Source organism: Rhopilema esculentum, chromosome 7 (assembly GCF_057945365.1).
Source record: "Rhopilema esculentum isolate cy_ngs chromosome 7, ASM5794536v1, whole genome shotgun sequence".
In the NCBI taxonomy this organism is placed as follows: Eukaryota; Metazoa; Cnidaria; class Scyphozoa; order Rhizostomeae; family Rhizostomatidae; genus Rhopilema; species Rhopilema esculentum.
The window spans coordinates 4,757,781-4,778,354 of NC_142821.1; the positions used below are offsets into that span (position 1 = coordinate 4,757,781).

The 20,574-nt window shown below is 35.7% G+C and overlaps 2 protein-coding genes across 2 annotated transcripts; one reads left to right on the forward strand and one right to left on the reverse strand.

Moving 5' to 3' along the window:
* Window positions 1-82: 82 nt before the first annotated feature.
* On the reverse strand, window positions 83-10,196 carry LOC135683752 (uncharacterized). Its single transcript, XM_065199101.2, has 8 exons — window positions 10,003-10,196; window positions 7,690-7,837; window positions 6,800-6,902; window positions 5,574-5,865; window positions 4,586-4,849; window positions 4,177-4,359; window positions 3,458-3,672; window positions 83-421 (listed from the first exon to the last, which is right to left on the reverse strand). Exons 1-8 carry the CDS (start codon window positions 10,166-10,168, stop codon window positions 134-136), a joined length of 1,659 nt encoding a protein of 552 aa, XP_065055173.2. The 5' UTR covers window positions 10,169-10,196; the 3' UTR covers window positions 83-133.
* Window positions 10,197-17,178: 6,982 nt separating this feature from the next.
* On the forward strand, window positions 17,179-19,172 carry LOC148959929 (small nuclear ribonucleoprotein Sm D3-like). The gene is made up of 2 exons (XM_089109251.1): window positions 17,179-17,610; window positions 18,730-19,172. Exons 1-2 carry the CDS (start codon window positions 17,292-17,294, stop codon window positions 18,789-18,791), a joined length of 381 nt encoding a protein of 126 aa, XP_088965377.1. The 5' UTR covers window positions 17,179-17,291; the 3' UTR covers window positions 18,792-19,172.
* The last annotated feature ends 1,402 nt before the right edge of the window (window positions 19,173-20,574 follow it).

Sequence of the window (20,574 nt, forward strand, 5' to 3'; positions counted from 1 at the left end):
TGAAAGAGTATGCAAAAACGAAACTAAGTTGCTAAGTATTTTTCCGTGTCAAGGATAAAAGCTACAAGAAATGTATTATAACTCAAACGAGAAGCGCGATTATCAACAAAAGGCAGAACTGTTTAATTACAAATTACAGGTAGGCACTAGGATTTTCAATTAATTTTTTAAATACATTTAAGAACTTAGAAATTGTGTCTTCACTAACAACACGCCCATCACATGAAACCGTGACTGTGCTAAGATTCAATAAACTTTCATTTTCTGACAACGAAAGTTTAGGGCTTCCAATGGTTAACACACAAGCGTGTTCAGGTCGAATTATCTCTGATGATTGCGAAAGTCCTCCATCACTTAGATCTGTAACTGCGAAGGTTCCTGCATCATCATAGAAATATCCAGAATCATTAAGCTTCAGATCCTAGAATAAATGGAAATTTGGTTGATTTTTAAATCCTTTGTGAGCATAAGAAAAGCTTTATCAGGTGATATGCAGTGCAACAAAAATGGTACTAGGGATTTTTCATAGGTTGAAACAAACACGTTTTAAATAGTAATTTGAGTCTACGAATAATTTAGTTTCCCTAGGTTTATCATGGAATGTGTTTAAATAATTGTAATCTTAGTTACGATGTCCGCCAAAATTGTTGGAACAACCCTATCAATTCCCCCCATAAAAGCCCCCCTTAGCCTCGTATTCAATGTAGGGTTGCGCATACAAATTGCAAAATAAAGGTACGAATGGTAAACGTGTATCAGGCTCTTATCATCCTTCCCGAAATCGTTTGGGGCGATCTGTCCACTTGAAATATGAGAATGGATGTGTTTTTGCAGCCATTGTGGCATCTTAAAACCTGTTCTTAAGAGATAGTGGCCGTTCACATAAAACGAAATTTTTTGAACTTTTCATTTGACAACCTGTTATAAAATGAAAAAATTCTCTAAAAAGCAAATTCCATAATGACTTGCAATGAAGTTCAAATTTATCAAAAGCGATTCATACGCATTATTAATAGCAATTCAAACGCAATTCAAGATTGATGAATTTGGGTAAATTTTTTGTGTTTCGTTCAGCACAGCCAACTAATAACCAAACATTATTGCTTTTTGAATATTTATATTAATCTTCCAAAGTTACACAGACAAAACAGTTAATCTCACAAAGTACGTCACAGTCTCATTAATAAATTAGACTGCAGTTGAAGATAAGAGGCTCCTTTTCAATTGAAACTGGCCTGAGCCCATCGGTGACCTACTCAACGTGAGGTTCGCACTTGCTATGGTCATATTTCAAACAAACGTTAAGAAAAATAACCATTTCGTTGGCGTAGGAAGAACATAATCAACTTCAACGAAGCATCTCTGAGAGAAGAGCAAGATGGTCTAATTGGTTTATAAGAATGACAAGCTTAAAATTCGATGTTTCTCTTGCTCTGATGCGGAAAAAGCCAATACCTTAATTACCTGTTAATTAGATGCCTTAATTACCTGTTAATTAGATGCCTTAATTACCTGTTAATTAGATGACAAAAATAATTTTATCAGTAATTATTCTGACATAATCCACAACTGGGTAAATATATTTCCTAGCGTAGAGTTTTCGATCTATGTTCTGACGTTTTATACTCTGAAGAGTGTCAGACGAAAAACTTTAGTTTACTCAAATGTTTGCTTTTTTCAAAGCCATTTTTAAGTAATCTTTCTTTAAAAATGCAGCTAATTTTAGAAAATTTAAGTAAAAAACATTCTAAACGAGCCCTGCAGACGAATTTTCGAAAAATTCAGACAAAAAACTTTCGGACAAACAGTTTTTGAATGATACCAACAGATATGATAATAATCGGCAACTTAACTAACTATAAAGTGCAATAGAAAATTTTATCTAAAGATTGAAAAAAACTAAGAAAAAATTCTGAGCATCAGAAAGTTTAAAGCAGATTTTCCAATATTTTTGCAAAATATGAGACATATAGCAAGTGAAACATTCAACGTAGAAACTGCCTCTTAATCCTTGCATCTCATACCTCTATCGACACAAAGAAATTACTACTAACAATTATGGTGTTGCTTATGGCAATATTCCCTTACGTTCTTTTATTTTATCTCATTTTATTTTATTTTTTTAATTTTATTTTTTTTAATTTTATTTTTTCTTATTCTATTTTTTTCTTTTCTTTTATTTTATTTTATTTTCTTTTATCTTATTTTATTTTATTCTATAATATATATGTTATTTTTTTATTTCATTTTATTCTATTTTATTTCATTTTAATGATGATTAAATGGAATTTAATTGGCGTTTTCATTCCCTTGGTTAATCTAAGAGTATTTAATGTTTTGGCATAGCGTGGGCCTCACCTTGCTTGGTAAAGCCTCAGTAAAAGCATGCTGTTTATTTTCCGAGCCCTCCCTCCCTCATTTTGTTTCTTTATGTGAAATGCTTTTTCAGTATAGCTTTACGTTTTGAGTTTCTTTTACGGCATCTTTAAAACCTCTCATACCTTTAGGCATCTTTTATGCTGTTTTTGATACTATTAGGTAGGACTGGTGCATCGGCTATTAGTGAGGCAAAGAGGCTTTTAGTGTCCATTCCCTCCCAATTATCAATCATCTTTGGTGGTTATTATGTAACTTCCCTTAGATGTATGGTAGGTTAAGCGATTTGCGCCGATGCACCAATGGCCCAACTCGCTCTCGATGATGTTGGAACATAGCCACATCACTGACCTTTTGATGTCTATAGCATGTTTTTCTGAGGGAGCATGTTTTTATGTCCTTCATTTTGTATTGGTATTTCATTACCGAATAAGAAAATAAAAATTTTCTATTCTATTATATTTACTTTATCTATATATTTTATTTTTTATTCGTGTTGTTTTATTTTATCAGCATAATATGTTAATATTATTACTTTTACAATTATAAGAAAAGCGATACATTTTTTTGCTATACTATAAGTATTAAAATTTTCGGACGAAACAATTTTCGAATAAAACCTTAATTCGGATAATTAAAGTTTTGGACATTATTTTTTCCGAAAGTTTTTTAATATAATCCAACCCGAAATATCAATTATAATATAATTAAACGGTGAAAAAGGAAGTCCCAATTTCGAAAGCTTTTTTGGGAAATTTTGGGACATGGACTATTTTAAGATCCGCAAAGACTCATGCCGTCACCAATTGGAAAAATAAGAAAATCAATAAATTCTTTACTAAGTCTGAATTACGATGATCAAATTTTTATTCAAAATTTGAGAAAACGCACCATATCTCTCATAGTTTGTCCTTCTTCAAATTAAATGAAGTTATTGTTGCTTATAAAACGTATGTAAACTCCAGATGTCAAATGAAGACCCATTGACATATTCGGTGGCACCGGAGGCAACACCTGTAAATATTTTGGAAAACTTGCACTCTTCAATTTCTTTAAGCAAATCAAATGTAAAGCAGTTTACCTCCAAAGACTTTTGGATATCCTCCAGTGTTCGTTGATGTAAACCTTTTATAAGTCCACGACAACTGCCTTGTAGGCTATTAAGAGTAACAGCTACATCGACATTTTCTACAACCTTTATGGTCTCGTTGACGTATTTAGCGTTCATTTCTGGGATTTGTTTGAGAGCAGATGAAACTGCCTTCAAGACAAAGGATGTCGTCGAAATTGATGATCCTAGGTCCAAGCAGACAGATCACAATTACTATTTATAAAAAAAATGATTTGACATGACACAACTCAAAACAATCTAACAGTGTAACGACCGAAAACAATAAAAAAACTGAAGCCATTCCATTATTTTTGGCAATTTCTAGTTGTGTACTGTACAGCCTCGAAACAACTTAATCTTGCAAGATGTACAATCTAAGCAAGCCATTAAAAACGAAATATGACTATCTTATCTTCAAACTGGCACAAGACTTGAGAAAAACTGCTGATTACCTTATATTTGCAAAAAAATCTAACTTCTTTAAAAGGCATGAGAAAAGTTTTATAGGGTATACTACTCCACACAATCATCCTTTGTAATAACCATTTTTGAAAAGGGCTAGTTTTGATTCTTTTTTCAACTCTTTATAAGATACTGAATTCAGTTGAAATGAGGTTTTTATCGTCAGAACTAGTGCTTTGTAGAGTAGCAATAAAATGGAAAACCAATTAGTCAGGACCCAAACATACCTTGCTGAGAAAGTTCCTTGCAAATACTCATTATGCTATTGAGATTGCAGACAATAGAGGAATACACATGTGGTTGGGTCTGTTTTGATTCCAAATACCACTGCAGTTTTACTTTCGTATCATCTGTGACAGGATAATCTTCAAACGCAGACCCAACACTTGATTTGAGCACTTTATCCTTCACTAGAAGATAAAAAATAAGCATAAAGAAACAAAACTTTTTTGGGAAATTAGAAGAAAATTTATCTAGTGGAGAAAGATTATAAAAAAAATTGTAATAGGTCTAAATACTTATTGAAACTTTTGAAAAACATGTGGAAAAGTTGAATTCATAATCACAATCCCAAATTATTTTCACTTTTATTAAAATGTAAACTCTTCATGAGCTTCAAATGTGAATACAATATACCTTTAGTGGTAGTAGCTGCTGCTTTTTTGGCTTTTTGCTGGACATTTGAAGCTTTCTTCTGCTCTGTGTGTGATTTTTCCAATGGCAGTCTTGTCAACTTATTCAGCTCAATATACTTTAAGACATCACCTTTCAGCAAATGACCTTTAGGCCCAGAGGCAGGTATCTGGCCCTTTATCAACCCAAAGGCTTCAATGAGCAAGCGAGCAGAAGGCAAAAGAGGCAGAGTGGTGTGCTGCAAACCATTGCTATTATCTGGAGTTTCTAAAAGAAATTGAACATAATATATATTTATATCAAGCCTGTCCGTAAGACATTTAACAGGGGCACAGTAAACAGCTCTCCTAGTAGTATTCAGGTGAGCTATAAGAATAGAAACAAAGGAAAAATTGATTTCAAGGAGAGCAAATTTGTTTTTATAGAACAATTTAAGAGAGCAATCTCTAGCTTCCCTCCAGCGTTTGAGGAGAGCCTAGAGGGGAGCAAGAGCTTTGGCTCTCCTCAAATGGCCAGGCCTGTTATATCAAAAGAAAATACTTCATCTGTGCATATTTTTGCATTAACCTTCCAGCCAGGGTGCTGATCTGTGATTACATTGTATCAGACAGAAATATTGTTGTACATATTAACATTAAATAAAATAACATATTGACACTGAGATATCTTCTTTACTATTGCTATACCATAAATAAATACATGGTACAAATTACATTTTAACTATACAGGTTGATCAATAACTAATAATAACAGGCAATAAATCAACTCTCCTGTCAGTTTCTTATACTATTCTTCTTTTATAGATGGGCATGACAAATCAGAAGTAGAAAACCAAAAAGCCTTGAGCCTGTTTATATGTATTGGTGAACGTCTTTATGAGAAAGCAGGCCAGGAAACAGAAACAGAGAACAAATAGACAAAACTTGTTAATTCAAGTATTTTTTAGAAAAAGAGAGATGTCTTTTGACTATACAGAAAGAGGAAAGACTACCTGAATTTGGAAACTCTGAATCACTATCTGCATCTGACTCCAAACTTGATTGTAAGATTCCTTCGAGTACATTTGAAAGGTTTTTGTGTACTGTCTCTTCAACAGCATCCAAATGCTCTTTGTCATCTAACTTCAAATATTCCAGCTGTTTACCCCTATATGATGGGAGTTGATCTAAGTTCTGTTCAGACAATGACAAATGGGCTTTCAACTTGTTTTCACCAGCCTGTTTAACTAGCCAGTCTTCACAACTGAATACATACCTACTGCCACTGTGATCTTTAATTGTTACCTGTTTTAAGTAAAATACAAACAAGTATTCATATGACTCTTTAGCAGGACGAATACTGGAAATCTTTAAATAAGCCCCCGGAGGCTTATTTGCAAAAATGGTGTGGGGGTCTAACCAAGGGGGCATATTCGATATGGGAGGGGGTCTATTTTAAATTTTGGTTTTTTTCTCAAAGGTTAACCTAAAAGGAACATAATTTTTCGTTTAAATCTGAGAAAACCTAAAATATGTTATCAGCCAAAGATGCAATAAGACATATATATTGTAGCTGAGCATGAATTAGAATAAGCTATGTAGGGGGAAGCTAGTAAGCTGCTAATGCTTTTGTTAAAAAGGCCAATGGGGGCTTATTCAAGGGGAGGCTTATTTGCAACAATGAACCTTTAGTTGGAGGCCTATTTGAGCTGGGGGGGGGGGCTTATATGGAGGTTGGTGCTAATTCAAGGATTTAGAGTATTAGATGAATGGCAGAATGATAAAATTGAAAACAGGATGAGAAGAGATAGCAAGTATTTACATCAAAGCAATCTACAGTTGATCCCCACTCCTTGTGCAAATCGATTTTGTTTGGCTACAGTAACAAAATAGCATTTAATATTTTGCATCAGTAATTGTGACTAATGATCCAAATGAAAAGTTGTTCTGTTTTACAACAACCCATGTACAGCTTTTTCTTCTTGGCATAGAGTACTCTGTGACAAGGTGGTTAAATGATCTTCCCAATTGAAACAGTGTGTTAATTCCAATAATGTATTGGAATTTATTATTTATCTTTGATACTGATATCATTAAAGGTGATATTATAGCTTTTTTAACTGAACACTTCCTTTATTGATTTACACATAATGCACTGTGTGTGGGAATCAATTATCAGTTATTTGTAATACCTTGAGGTTATTTATTTGGGAACAGTACTGGAACAGATTCAAGTTACCTTCTCCAGATACCATCCAGGTGCCATACCAGTATTATCATGTCTAATATCTATATTTTTTAATGCACCAAGATCCTTAGCAGCTACTTTGTATCTGTTTACCCTAATAAGTAGAGAGAAAATAACAACTTGGTATCACATATGGTATGATAAAGACAAAAACAAAAATGATATTAACAATAAGGTATCAAGAGTCAAAGTTATAGTTCTATAATATGAAAATGACAGAAACAAACAAGGCTAATGGCGAAAAATGTACTGTATTATACCATTTTAATTCTACAGGATTCATAATTTTCATTGATGAACATCAAACACCATTATGGGAAGATGGCAAACACTTGCACAAAATTTTGCAAGTTTTGATAATTTGCTGCAAAACCAAGGATTCACACAGAGGAAAAAATATATTCAATATAGAGATGCCAACCACATCTTTCTTTACCAGGTTATGGTTCAGCTTGCCCTATACTTGACCAGCATAGCAAGGTTGTGAATGAGATCAGAAGTTTTCATTTTTAATAATTTCATAGATGCAGCATTCAGTGTATCACAATATATGCTTTGCTTACTTTAACCTCCCACTTTTTTTATAAAAATTAAGCAACTGCTTCCAAAAACCTTGAACTTCTTAGTCAAGACCCAAGAGTATCCCTAACATATGACTTTTTTGGTCCGGTTCATATAGAGGATCTGTAAAAGAGCTTATTTCACACAATTATAAACACTTCATGATGCCGTTTCAGGTATGTGATAAAAATTCTCAAAATGAAGTTTTATGATGCCAATATTCATCATAATGATCAAAATTATTGAAAGCCTTCTGACAAGAGTGGATAATAGCTAGCTGAAGACACATCCTGAAGTCAATTCCAAAACTCAGAACATACATTCCCCTCTCCAGGTCTCCCTTCTTTGAAGGTAAATTAATTTCTCCACTGGAACCTCTTTCACCATAAATTTCCAAGAAGACATTTGCATCTGTACCAGCTCCAAAGCGATTCCCAGTTTGTATGATAACATCATAGTAGTATGATACTAAAGAAAATGATTGAATGGTTACAAAAAGATTAAAACTATGTACTTAGGAGACTCAAGGGGTTCAAGACCCTTTTTTAATGCCTGATGTTTACTTTAGGATTGCATCCCTCCTTACTAATTCTGTATCATAGACAACATAATACATGTTTATTGATAGTGGCCATGCCAAATTATCATCATGCCAGATCTTCCAATCGGAAGGAGGGCCTCCTACGAAGGAAAGGGGGCAGGAAGGGGCCATGACCCCCAGTTGTTTACAAAACAATTGAACTTTTTACAAAATCTTGTGTTATGGGTATTAAATTTTCCCTTTGTCCCCCCACTTTCCAATTTGTGTCAGAGACTGTGAGATAAAGTAGGGAGATATTGAGATTTTTAAGAAAAAATAGGAGAAAATGTATAAAAATCAGGAGAATATGTTTTTTTCATTGTTGTACCCCAAACAATAACAAAACAACAATAAAACATGGTATACATGTTACTGTAGCTTGTCAAAAAATTATCAGTCATTTGTCTTGATGTCTAGCAGTTGTAGTTTTTATAGCCTGTGCTCCAGACCCTTAACCTGAAGGAAGATTAAGGGTCTGGAGCACAGGCTATAGTTTTTGCTGCTTTGACAATATCCTCTTCAGGTACCCATTTGTGGCAAGGAATTCTTAGATCAGGGTGATTTGATTTCATAGCTATGTCGTAGTAACAGAACTGCAATTTAAGTTGCTAGTTTTCAATCTATCTTTCAATCTAGAAAGACAGGGCTGTCGCTAGCGGGGGGTGCAGGGGGCGCGGCACCCCCCCTAGAAAATTCTTGTCTGCAAATTTTTTAAAAGTAGAGTTTTATCGGGTTTTACTTTTGAAGTTCTCAATGCCATAGTTTTAGCAAAAAGTTTGGATAAGATGAGGATAAGACCGAAAAAGTATTACCCAAAAACCCTCAGCAATTCAAAATAGGTACAGATGGCGCTATGGGTGTCACAGAGGGGCAAATGTCCACCAAAAGTTTTAAATGACTTCCTGTTGGCAGCCGGAGTCTAGAATCTAACTAGGAAACTCCGAACGTTGATCCTAGAGGTACTGGAAGCCGCTGTAAGCAGGGCTGCTAAGGGGAGCAAGGGGGCAAAATGCCTCAGGGCCTTGAGGTTAATGGGGCCTCTAGTAGTAATGAACTCCATTTTAAGAATGAAATCAATGAAACGTAGAAGAAGTATGCCTAAAAATAGTTAAAAGTTTTAAACGATTGCAAGAAATGACTGCAAGAAATATTCTGAAATGCATTTTAAGAAAATATAAAGGGCGTGGCCACGAAAAATTTCTGCTCCCTCCGCTCGCAGGGGCCTTGTCTTTCAGGTTTCCTTCAAGACCTTCGAAACCTCTTGGCGGTCCTAATAGTAAGATCTACTCATGCAAACTAAATACCCACAGTCACTCGAAAATTGAAGCGACGATTGACTAACGAGAACAAACTCTTTGATAAACAAAATCAATTGCGTCAAAATACCACACCCAAATATTGAAATACCTTAGGCCACGCCCTATTTTGTCGGCAAATTTGTGACTGGCACCCCCCTAAGTGAAAGTGATTAGCGACGGTCCTGTAGAAAGATCTATCTTTCAATCTTTGGTAGCATCTTAAATCGCTTTGATGCTGATCCAGGTATCTCCATTTTCTTTTTGTTCTACCATAGGCTGTTATATCCCTCCAAAACACAAACCAATTAGCTTATAAATTTTCTTGTAAAAAAGGTTTTGCCTTCTCAAAGAATTAAGTAATTTTCGAAAAGTCTTAAAATCAGGAAGAAAGAAGGAAAAATGGAAAGGATGCTTGGAAACCAGGAGAAAAAGAAAAGATACGGGGAGAAATAGGCAGAAATTGGGAGTCTTCTGGAAAGACTAGGAGTGTTTGTAGGCCTGTCATGCAAGCCTGACTCCCCCTTCCATCACATCACAAACATCTCAGTTATTATATAGTGCTGCTAGGCCTAAAAGATTGGTCATATTGCTTGAACAAGCAAGTGGTTGGTGTAGCAAAGGACTAACAAGTGTCTAGAGGTTCTTTTCAAGGGCAAGCTTATAGCTGGAGCTCTCTGCCTTTCTTGACCATACGAGTTTCTGGATTTATTTAGATATGGATGTGCAATGGCATTAGTTGAAAAACTCATCCTCACCTGCTGCCCTAACTGATTTAAAGAAGTGACGTTTTGCAAAGCCGTTTTCTCCACGAGTAATATGTAGTTGACAAGACTGATCCAGCAATTTTTGCGTGTGGTGTTTAACAACTGAACTACGAAGGCTATAGCTCATACTATTTATCCACTTTGCCCGTGCAGCCATTTTCTCGGGATAATATTAGGTACGCATGCGCCTTACAATGATCGAGGGCAAAGGTTAGGACATTGGTTGCTCCTTGTCACCTCAGGCTTCAGGTTCAGGGGGGTAGCACCATACCCTTGCCGCCAAGTATCTTGGAATGTATAATGTATAATAATCTTTAATGTGAATAACAAACTAAGTTTGAAAACTTGTTTTCAGTTTGGTTCCCAATTTAATAGTACAAATAATCTAAATTTAACCAGTAAGGAAATAAAAATTAGAAAAAACCTAATATAAAATTTAAATAATGAGTTATAAACCTATAATGTTAGTTAAAAATGCTATTTTAAAATCCATCCATACTTATTAAAAGAGTCCGACTTAGATTTGTCCATCAAATAATTTTTACATTTATTTTTAAAAGAATGAATATTGTCACATTGCCTCAATGAATTGGGCAAACAGGTATTTATCTTTAATGCTGGTTTAGCACAAAGTGTTATTTTCAAATACTTCTAGTGACCGTAAACTTTCGCAAGAAAATTTCCAGTGAAAATAGTTTGGAAATGATGGCTAAAAAACCTCAATAAAGCAATAATATTATGTTGTTGAAGACAAAAAGGAGTCACATGAACAAAAAAATGAAATTTCAGATTCTATCAGAAATTTTTTGCCATATTTATGACCAAGGCCATGGCCGTGGAGAGGTTTGGGAGTTCTTAAGTTAGTGCAAAGCCGAAAGTCGAGGCCCCCAACGAGTGGAGGGAAAAGAGAACGTTTGCGACCACGTCCTTAAGATTAGCTTAAAATTTGTTTTAAAATATTTCTTGCAGTCATTTCTTGCAATCATTGATTCTAAGACATACTTATATTGCGTTTGATTAACTTTATTCCTAAAATGGAATTCATTAATTTATGGGCAACTGGGGCAATTTGCCCCTCGTCTCCCTCTCGACGGCCGTGCTTATGATATAGTTTTGATATTTTTTAATATAATAAATTATATTTTTTCCGAGCATTTTGATTTCTTCCGAGCTGCCTAGCTTCTTGCTAGATGTATAAAACTTTTCTATTATTTATTTTATATCTTCTATTTTGTATATTTTCTATTATTTTCTATCATATCTATAAACTTTTCTATTTTGAAGCACTTAATTCAAGTTCGACTTTCAGACCTTGGCCCCTCCACCTTGCAATTCGTGGCGTGGGCCCTGCAGCAGATCCCTTTTTTGCACGGTGGACCTCAAAAAAATATATAAAATATCGTTTTGAACGAATAACAATCTGCAAGAATTGAAGATATGCAAAATGTGCACGGAAACAGTTCAATGCTCATGGATTCAAGCTACTTTTATCAGAAGGTCACAATTTTGCTAAAATGTTTGAAATGTGGTTTCAAAAGTTCGGTTTCTTGTGAGAGTTTGTTAAAAGCCAAACATGTAAATTGATCTAAGCGTAGTAGCTAGTGTTCCAATACCCTTGCATCTCCAGTGATCTCATTCTGTTTACACACTAATTTTTTATACTAGAAATAGCTCTTGCTAGTACTGCCCGCAAACAATTAGTTCCTTGATAATGATTGTTTTGAAAATGTAGGTCAGGATATTCGAAGAAGACACCATCTTGGGTTTTCACAATTCTATAAAAACAGCTGCTCTAGTTGATGCTAAACTATTCTTTTTATCAAGAATTTTTGGTGTTCAGTTTGCCTTTGATTTAAGTCCAACGCCCTTTTGAAAATCATGAAGTTTTTCGAGGGTTTGACATTTATTTTTCGATAATCACGAAAATCATAACTTTTGCTCGTACGGTCTCGAGTTTTTGGGAGAAAAGTGTGGCATTCGACTGGTTTTGATTCCCAAAACTTCGAAACAAAACTTCCATCCATTGCGGAGAACAGAGCTGTGATGCAGCACCGTTTTCGTGCCAAAAAAACCGAAGGCCTTTAACAGAGTCTTGGCAGAGCAACGCTCCGAAGATAATTCCCTTCCGCACAAAGAGGTTAACGACCTCCTCGACAAAGCCGATTGATTGACAATGAAATTGATTGACAGTTGTCATGGCAGCAGAAAAGTGACAAAATCTGCTGAAAAAGTGCTGACAACATGAACTGAAGCTTCCATATGCTACTTATACGCGGGGCAGACTATAAGCCCTTCACTCGCGCGCTATCGCGCGCGAGTTGCGGGCAATAAACCAGTAATTTGAAGTTCAGGCGGGCTGTTCTTTACCCTGGGTACCAGACTCACTATATGAAATATATATAGTGAGTCTGGTACCCAGGGTAGATGTTCTTGATTATTTTCGAAAATTTTTGAAACTCCATGTGATTTAGATTGTCGCCAAATTTGTTAAATCGTTCTAAAAACCTTATTTCTTTATGACTCGGATCATCCATACTGGATTGCTCTGCTAAGAACCTCGGATATTCACTTTGCAGCACTGTGTAAGAAAATTATTGTGCTTCCAATCGCAAATTTGCATTTTATGAGCCCCCGAGTGGTGAACAACCATGAAAAACAATGGAGTAAAAGAATATTTTCTATGGATCAGGGATGCTCCCCCCCCCCCCCCAAAGTAAAAGTTGTATCTCTTTCATTATCCTTATCGTAAAGAGCAACATTGTTGATCGTGTTTGGACGCATTTTTACCAAGACATGCTTTTTTGCAACAGATAATTTAAAAGTGCCACAGGTCACAAAAGCAAGAAAGAATGTAGAGTCAAAAAGAGTCAATATAGCTACACTTTTTACCCATTAATTTAAATTTTTTTTTTCAATAATTCTCTTTTTTACCACTCCTTCAGTATGGTATTTTTGTTTTGGGACTTACCTATGATACTTATATCAATCCTCTTTTTCTGTTAAAGAAAAGGGTTTTACGATCAATTTCATTTGACTACTTTTCAACACCCTCTTCACTTATCTTCTTTGTTTCGACGTTTTTAAGCTTGCCTGATACCTTTCAGCTTAATTTGCTTAGTTTCGCATTACTCTGTCAATAAAATCTCTCCTGCTTGTTTCATTCTTTCGTTCTCTTATTTGAGTCTGTTCACTAATATGGTACACGTCTTGTCACCAATAACGGCATGTCATAAAAACACCTTGCAATATGGTCATAGATCAGTACGCTACCATGGAGCAAAGTGCTGGAACAACATTTCTGTAGCAATAAGAAGTTCATCATCTGCATAAAGTTTTTGTCGAAAACTCAAAGCTCTTTCTTTAAGCAAAATTACCAACCATAGAAATGTCAACATTTCTGCAAAGTCATATAGACTTTTAGGCAGGGCATTCCTCTCAACCATCGACCGCATTGCCTAACCTTTGTTTTCTCGGCTGATTATGGAACACTATGGTATAACGAATAATTTAAGCCCTTACAACATTTTCAAAAATTCATCAAAGTCACGTTACCGATGACGCCAAAAAGGTTATGTTTCCTAGTATCAAAACCATTGTAACTTCTTAAGTATACGTCTGACTTCATTATAAACGCTAGATTCGGGCTCGCCTGAAGAAGAGCTTTCCAATGATATATACATATCAGTATTTTAACGATGTCAGCAATTTTCAATGATGACGTCATCACTTTCAAAATGGCCGTCGACCAGCGAGCTGACTCTGATTTTGCTAGGCACAATTTGGCATTATCGCGATTTGACATTATGCATGATTTTGCTTGACACTTTCTTATAACGGAGAAGAAGCCCCTTCTTCGCCATCCACAGTTTTTCATTATTATTCTTTTAATTTTATTAATTAAACCTAAAATAATTGTTTCCGAAGACCGGACCTGAAGCCGTCCGTACGAAACCGACCTTGCACAAAGGCCAAGGCATTGGCATTGCCAGGAGGTAGGAGGGAATAGCTATTATATAGTTTATTACTTTGTTTAATACCCCTGACAGGGCTAGATAACTTGCCAATCACTCATAAGGTGCCTGTCTATCCAGTATGCAAGGAATATACCTTGATTCTTTCTTAGATATGATCTTGACATATTTAATATTTTTGTTCATGCGGATGAAATGGGGAAGGCAAAGATAAACCAAAATATGTGAACGAATGCTGACTTGTATAGCCAGGTCAAGGTGCTGATGGGTTGCTTTTATCAATTCATGGGTTTACCAACGTCTTTTCCAAAAAACACACACAGTTAATGCCCATAGGCAATGGCAGATTGATGCAAAAAACTGTTGATTCTTGAAAATCGTCAAAAAACTGAAAAGTGTCTTGAAATCGCTAAGCTGGACAATTTGTCTGCTTTGTTGAGCATGGTAGCAGCTTTGCAGAAAAGCAACACTAAGCTACTTTTGCAAACAGTGCGAAATATGATTCTGCTTACATTTGCATTGAATCACATCAACTATGCCCGCTACTGTGCATACCAGCATCTGCTTTTCCATTGCACTTCAATCATTACAGGGTGAGGGTGAACAAACTACAGCATTCCAAGATTGGAATAAATAAGGATTTGGCGGAAATTTCAAAACAAATTATCTGCAATTCATTGCGATTTACATACAGAGCTATTTAATAAAGAAGCTGAAGGGACTGCAGGTCCATACAGGTCTGGCTTCAGCAAACGTTAATGCGGTTAACACTTGGATTGCTACGTCCCACATTCATAGCAAGTTTAGAGGGGCTCTGGAGCAATACTTTTTCGTAAAGTCATCATCAATTCACAAGTACAGCATTCCAGGTGGGACAAAGCTCCTTCAGAAGCATAATGATAGCCTTAGAGAACTCTTCAAAGCTATGTAACCAATCGGCTTTCTGCTGCTCCTGCAAAATCGACTTTAACTGGTGAAGAATTAGATTAATAAAATTCTACTGACCTCCTTGCAGCGTCGATCATGGGAGAAGAGAATATGCATCGCTTCACAAATGATCGCCTGATTAATGGCAGCGTTTAATTCTTCACGCCGATCAATAAAAACAAAGCTGAAGACAGATCTGGAAAAGGTCAAGGAACACAAAACCGTGGTCAAGGAACACAAAAACAGGCCTTTAACTACTCATTTTGAAGGCAGGAAGTCTACTAGAGGCATTCACTCATCCCCTGACAACCGTTCCTCTTTCAATTACTATCGATACAGCTGGTTTAACTTTGTGTCAGTCAGACAAAGTAACTTTGCAACGACTCTTGCTCGAAGAGTGGCAATAGATCAAAGACATGCCTCCGTTTGGATAGTAGACGGAGTGGCAGCAGTTCGCTCCATCAAACCGATGCCAACGTACCGAGCACGGATGCACAGCCTTATCAAATTTGTTGCTCCTGAAGCTGGGTATAAGTTGGTGAACCTGGGCCAATGGGTCATTTAGAAGTTTATTACCAAAACATATTGCAAGGATTTAAATGCCACGATCTCCTGTATCGAAATTAGAAGCAAATTGATTTTATAAGACTGATTTCTGAAAGAAGACACATTGGGCTTTTGCTTTTCTCCATGTAAAACGCAAATGGTTCCCATTTCGGAAGGGATGTTTGCATTAATCTACAGGCTTTACATGCTTTATCTGGGTGTAATTCTAAATCCTATTTCCGCAACGTAGGAAAGGTAAGGTTGCTGAAGACAGTCATCAAGAGCCCGCGATACCTTGAACTGCTTGACAGCCTTGGAGAACAAAAAGTGGTTAGTGATAGCGATATAGAAGATTTTCACAAGTTTGTTCAAATGGTAATGTATTCTGGCAAGGTCAAGAGAAGCTATGTGGAAACAAGACTAAAAATGTACAACAAAATGAAACTAACATTAAACTACTTCCTGATTCACATTCCAAGAAGATAGCCTACTGCTGGTTGCGTTGCGTAGAACTATCCGTCAAGACTTTTTTTCGAAAGTTGTGGCTGGAAGGGTATTCTGAAGAGTCTTCCTTGAAATCTTTTTGCTTCACGTGCCCCCTGCTGCCTCCTTCTTTGAAGTCAAGACGGAAAAACAAGAGCCGATTTTCAGAAAGTGTTGGGGCAGATGTCGAAAGTGGCAATGAAAACCTCCCTGCTCTGAAGAAATGCAAGAGATGTACAGAGGTACCGTAATAGGGCCGTAGTGTCGACGAATCAACGCTAGTAACGAATACAAGGTAACAACAGACCAGGTAGACTCTGACCTAAGTAGCACTGAACATTCTGATGAACTAGAGAATGAACGGGAAGTTTATGACTTCAGTTCGTCGGAGGATTCGGGCGGTAAATGGATATGAGGCGAATATATACCGTAAATCCTCGAATTAGTCCCCTGGGGGCTTATTCATTTCTTATATTTTTGGACGGGGGCTTATTCCAAAGAGGGGGGGGGGTTATACGAGTGGGAGTTATAAAATTATTGTAGACATTAAGAAGACATTAGTAAACGATCCAGAAATGCGTTTGATTAGATCAGAGCTTTTGTCTTAAAATGTACTGTTCGACGGCCATTTTGAAAGTGATGACGTCATCTTTGAAAATTGCTGACATCGTTAAAATACTAATATGTATATATCATTGGAAAGCTCTTCTTCAGGCGAGCCCGAATCTAGCATTTATATTGAAGTCAGACGTATACTTGATAAGTTACAATGGTTTTGAGTCTAGGAAACATAACCTTTTTGACGTCATCGGTAACATGACTTTGATGAATTTTTGAAAATGTTGTAAGGGCTTAGATTATTCGTTATACCATAGTGTTCCATAATCAGCCGAGAAAACAAAGGTTAGGCAATGCGGTCGATGGTTGAGAGGAATGCCCTGCCTATTTGAAATTATTTGAAATTTTCAGTAATTAAATTTCAAACAGGGTGTGCTCTCTACCCGTTTAGCTTAGCTTTTAGAAATTCTCTTTACACAATCCCTCCTTTATCAATCGTATTTATCAAATTTAATTTGAAATCTTTTGTATTTCCAAGTGCAATTCCATTTGTTATATTAAGCTAGATTTGCATATATGTTATATTTTTGTCCCATTTATGATAGTCTTATCTGTTTAATTTGTATTTTTGTGAAACCCTCATGAGTACCGTCCAAAGGAGGTCCAAGGGCCTTGAACGAGGTCACATTCTTAGGGCCTAAGTTGTTAATTCGCTGTTTTCTAACGTTGGTGCAGCGTTTTCCACAATCACTTAAAATCTCAAACATCAGCTTGTGAATACCAACTTAAATTGCCATGTCGATTGGGGTACCGATAAAGGTTCTGCATGAAGCAGAAGGTCACACTATTACGTTGGAAACAATGAATGGCGAAGTTTACCGCGGCAAATTGGTAGAAGCCGAGGATAACATGAACTGCCAACTAATTCAAATCACAATGACTGCTAGAGACGGCCGAGTATCAAATCTAGAACAAATCTTCATAAGAGGAAGTAAAATTCGGTTTATTATTTTACCAGATATGCTGAAAAATGCGCCAATGTTCAAAAGAATCCAGGGTAAAGAACGGGGATCTGCAGTTGGTCGTGGTAAATCTGCTCTGCTCAAAGCTCAAGGTGAGGATCCAGCATAGAGTCTGATAATATCATTTCACTCTCAAGTATCAATGTTACAATAGCGAAAACTTCAGCAAAACCATGCATTATTTTGTATATGTTAATGATAAAATATCCTCCATATTTATAAATACACAATATTCAAACCAATAGGTCTAGCAGAACACCACTAACTGAGAACCTCTGGTACATTTGATGAGCTAAAAGTAACATTTTTGAAAAAATATAATTATTATTAAAAGAAACAACCTTTTGTTATTATATATATTAACTATGTTTACACTACTTTCAGTCTTCAATGACTTATATATATACTCTCTGTAGCATAGATTTTGGCACTAAATGTGGAGAATTGAAGTGTTTTCCTATATCAAAGGCACACTTGCACATCATAAAATTTCCTCTTGCACCTTCTAAGTTTTGTTCACACCCAGATCTCAAAGTTTAACACCCTTTACCAGCTTAGCAGGGAAATTTTGAAATTTTATCTTAGGTGTGCACTTACCATACCATACTCTGCAGTCTGGTAAATTCAGAAGCATCACAATTCAGAGTCGGCAATCAATTAAGATTGTTCCCCTTATATGAAAACCACCTAATATAAATAATCCTAATAGAACATTATTCAAATAAAGAGGTGAAAAACTTGGGTTCTACCAACAAAATACCTTGAATTATGATGAATTAAGATGAAATACCTTTTTCGGTTTTCACATACCATGAAAATCGTGGAGCTTGAATTGTGTCAAAATATATATATTACTTGTTATAAAAACCAACCTTGAGCAGTTGTTGAAAGTATGTACTAAACTATATCTTGCTTTCACTTTCATGGGTGGCTATGAATGTCTGCATGGGTGAATAATGTTTTTCTTCTATAAATGTAATCATTGAGCAAAAAATTTACCCTTTGGTTATTCTTGGTGTTGTGTACCTATATTGAATACCATATAGACTTACATTGGCTTTGTTTCCCCCCTATACAAGTATGAAATGTATATAAAGAACTTCTTTAGTCTATTGTTGCATCGTTTAAGTTCTTTAGAAGTTTTGCATTGTTACACCATTTTTGCAGAAGTAAAATTTTCATTTATTTTCTATGTCTTTTAATAATTGTAGTTGCTGCAAGAGGAAGAGCATTACCTGGAACTAGAGGGAAAGGTTACTACGCAAGGAGATAAGCCAGTCTTCAAAAGTGGATTTAGCTGAACATTGTGTTGACACTAGCTTTTATTTAAACTAGTGTTGAATACTTACTATTCAACTGACAAGCAAGCATATTGAGGGGAAAAAAAGGCAAATTGAAGACTCTGGGACATTTGAGGTCAGTTGCAGTCATGTCAGTTGTCAGTTGAGTTGTACCATCATCAACATTGTACCATCATTGTTGATTATTACTAAAATGACAAACTAATGTCAAACTTCTGAGTTTTAAGTATATTGTTCATAGACTTTCACATGTACTTGAAGATTTAGCAGTTTCTTTTTCTTTGACATTTTCTTTTCATAGTCTATTTGTTCTTGTAAATTATTAAATGGCAAGTACCCCATTGCATGGACAAGCTATGCCTTCTTACTTCTTACTTCCATGGGCTTCTTTCCATATGGCCATTTAATCTCATTTGCATACTTCACCTTTCTTTGACTTCTGTAAACCCCAAATACGACCCAGAAAAATAGAGTAGATGTTTAGTGGTATTTTAGTGATGTGAATGTTAGATAATTGAATATTATCTTCAAATTGCCTTATTTGATGACCAAAATCAGCATAATGAATTCAATACTTAGTTGTATAGAATTTCATAATTTTTCTTAACTTTTTGTGAAGTTCTTTTCTGAAAATTATTATCCAAATAACTCTTTGGAACCAAAAGATTTCAAGATAGCATTAGAAAAACAGAAACACAAGTTGTATCCTCAAAGTATTTCTGATTCGTGAAGACAGAAGAAGTTTTTTTTTCTCTTGGACTGTTCAAATAAGTACAAGGTTAGCAGTCACTGATTGGCAAAAAGGCAATAAACAAGCCAAACACTCTTCTTCTCAGATTATTTTCTATCTACACCAGAATACAAATTTTCTGCTTTCCTTTTGTCATTATCTGAGGTTTATTGTCTGAGGAGTCAGAGGAATCATGCTAGAGTGATGAAATATTATTGGCAACTGCAAATGACCATAGTCATGAGATAATTGAGAATTTTTTTATTTTGAAACATTCACCTTGTTACCTTTAATTACAAGGTCATAGGTTTGTAGCTTCAAGGCTGTCAATGTATGACAAGAGCAGTACTAATCAGTTCATAGTTTTTTTGTTGTTTAATTAATAAAACAGGTTTAACTCCAAAATGCTTCAGAGAGACTGCAGTTGAGATTCCTTAAGGTTACGGTAAACGTTTTCTGGATGAAAACATCCATTTTTCAATTATTATTATTTCCATATTTTCTTTATTAGAACTTTTAGTTGAGGCCTGAAAATCTCTTGACCTGTTAAGCCGATTATCTATGCTTTGCGGTTGTGGTTGCATGTTTTATTTACAATATCGCATGGCACATCCATGTATCCCATGTATCTCGAATAAGCCCCCACTCTAAAACTACAAACTGTCAATAAGCCCCCCCCCTCGAATAAGCCCCCTACTTTTGGTAGTAATTAATTAAATGCTCATAAAGAAATTCCTACTAAAATAAAGAAGATCTTTTAATGATGTCTTCTTATTGTCTACAATAATTTTATAAACCCCCCCCATCGTATAATCCCCCCTCTCGAATAAGCCCCGGTACAAAATATCATAAATAAATAAGTCCCCAGGGGGCCAATTCGAGGATTTACGGTATTGATCTTAAAGCTTCAAGTGTCTTGACCCGGATTACACTGTGGTTTACGAGTGTACCTTGCAAGCGAGATCAGTAAAATCCCTTTTTCTGGACGCACAAATCCTCTACATACAGGTACGAAAAAGCTATTT

What these genes read in the sequence shown, in the direction of transcription:
- LOC135683752 (XM_065199101.2), bottom strand. Translation starts at nt 10,168, where the DNA reads ATGGCTGCACGGGCAAAGTGGATAAATAGTATGAGCTATAGCCTTCGT. An exon ending in GGAGACCTGGAGAGGGGAAT is followed by an intron (nt 6,903 to 7,689) that starts GTATGTTCTGAG and finishes TCTACTTATTAG; the next exon opens with GGTAAACAGATACAAAGTAG. An exon ending in ATATCCAAAAGTCTTTGGAG is followed by an intron (nt 422 to 3,457) that starts GTAAACTGCTTT and finishes CATTTATTCTAG; the next exon opens with GATCTGAAGCTTAATGATTC.
- LOC148959929 (XM_089109251.1), top strand. Translation starts at nt 17,292, where the DNA reads ATGTCGATTGGGGTACCGATAAAGGTTCTGCATGAAGCAGAAGGTCAC. An exon ending in TGCTCTGCTCAAAGCTCAAG is followed by an intron (nt 17,611 to 18,729) that starts GTGAGGATCCAG and finishes TAATAATTGTAG; the next exon opens with TTGCTGCAAGAGGAAGAGCA.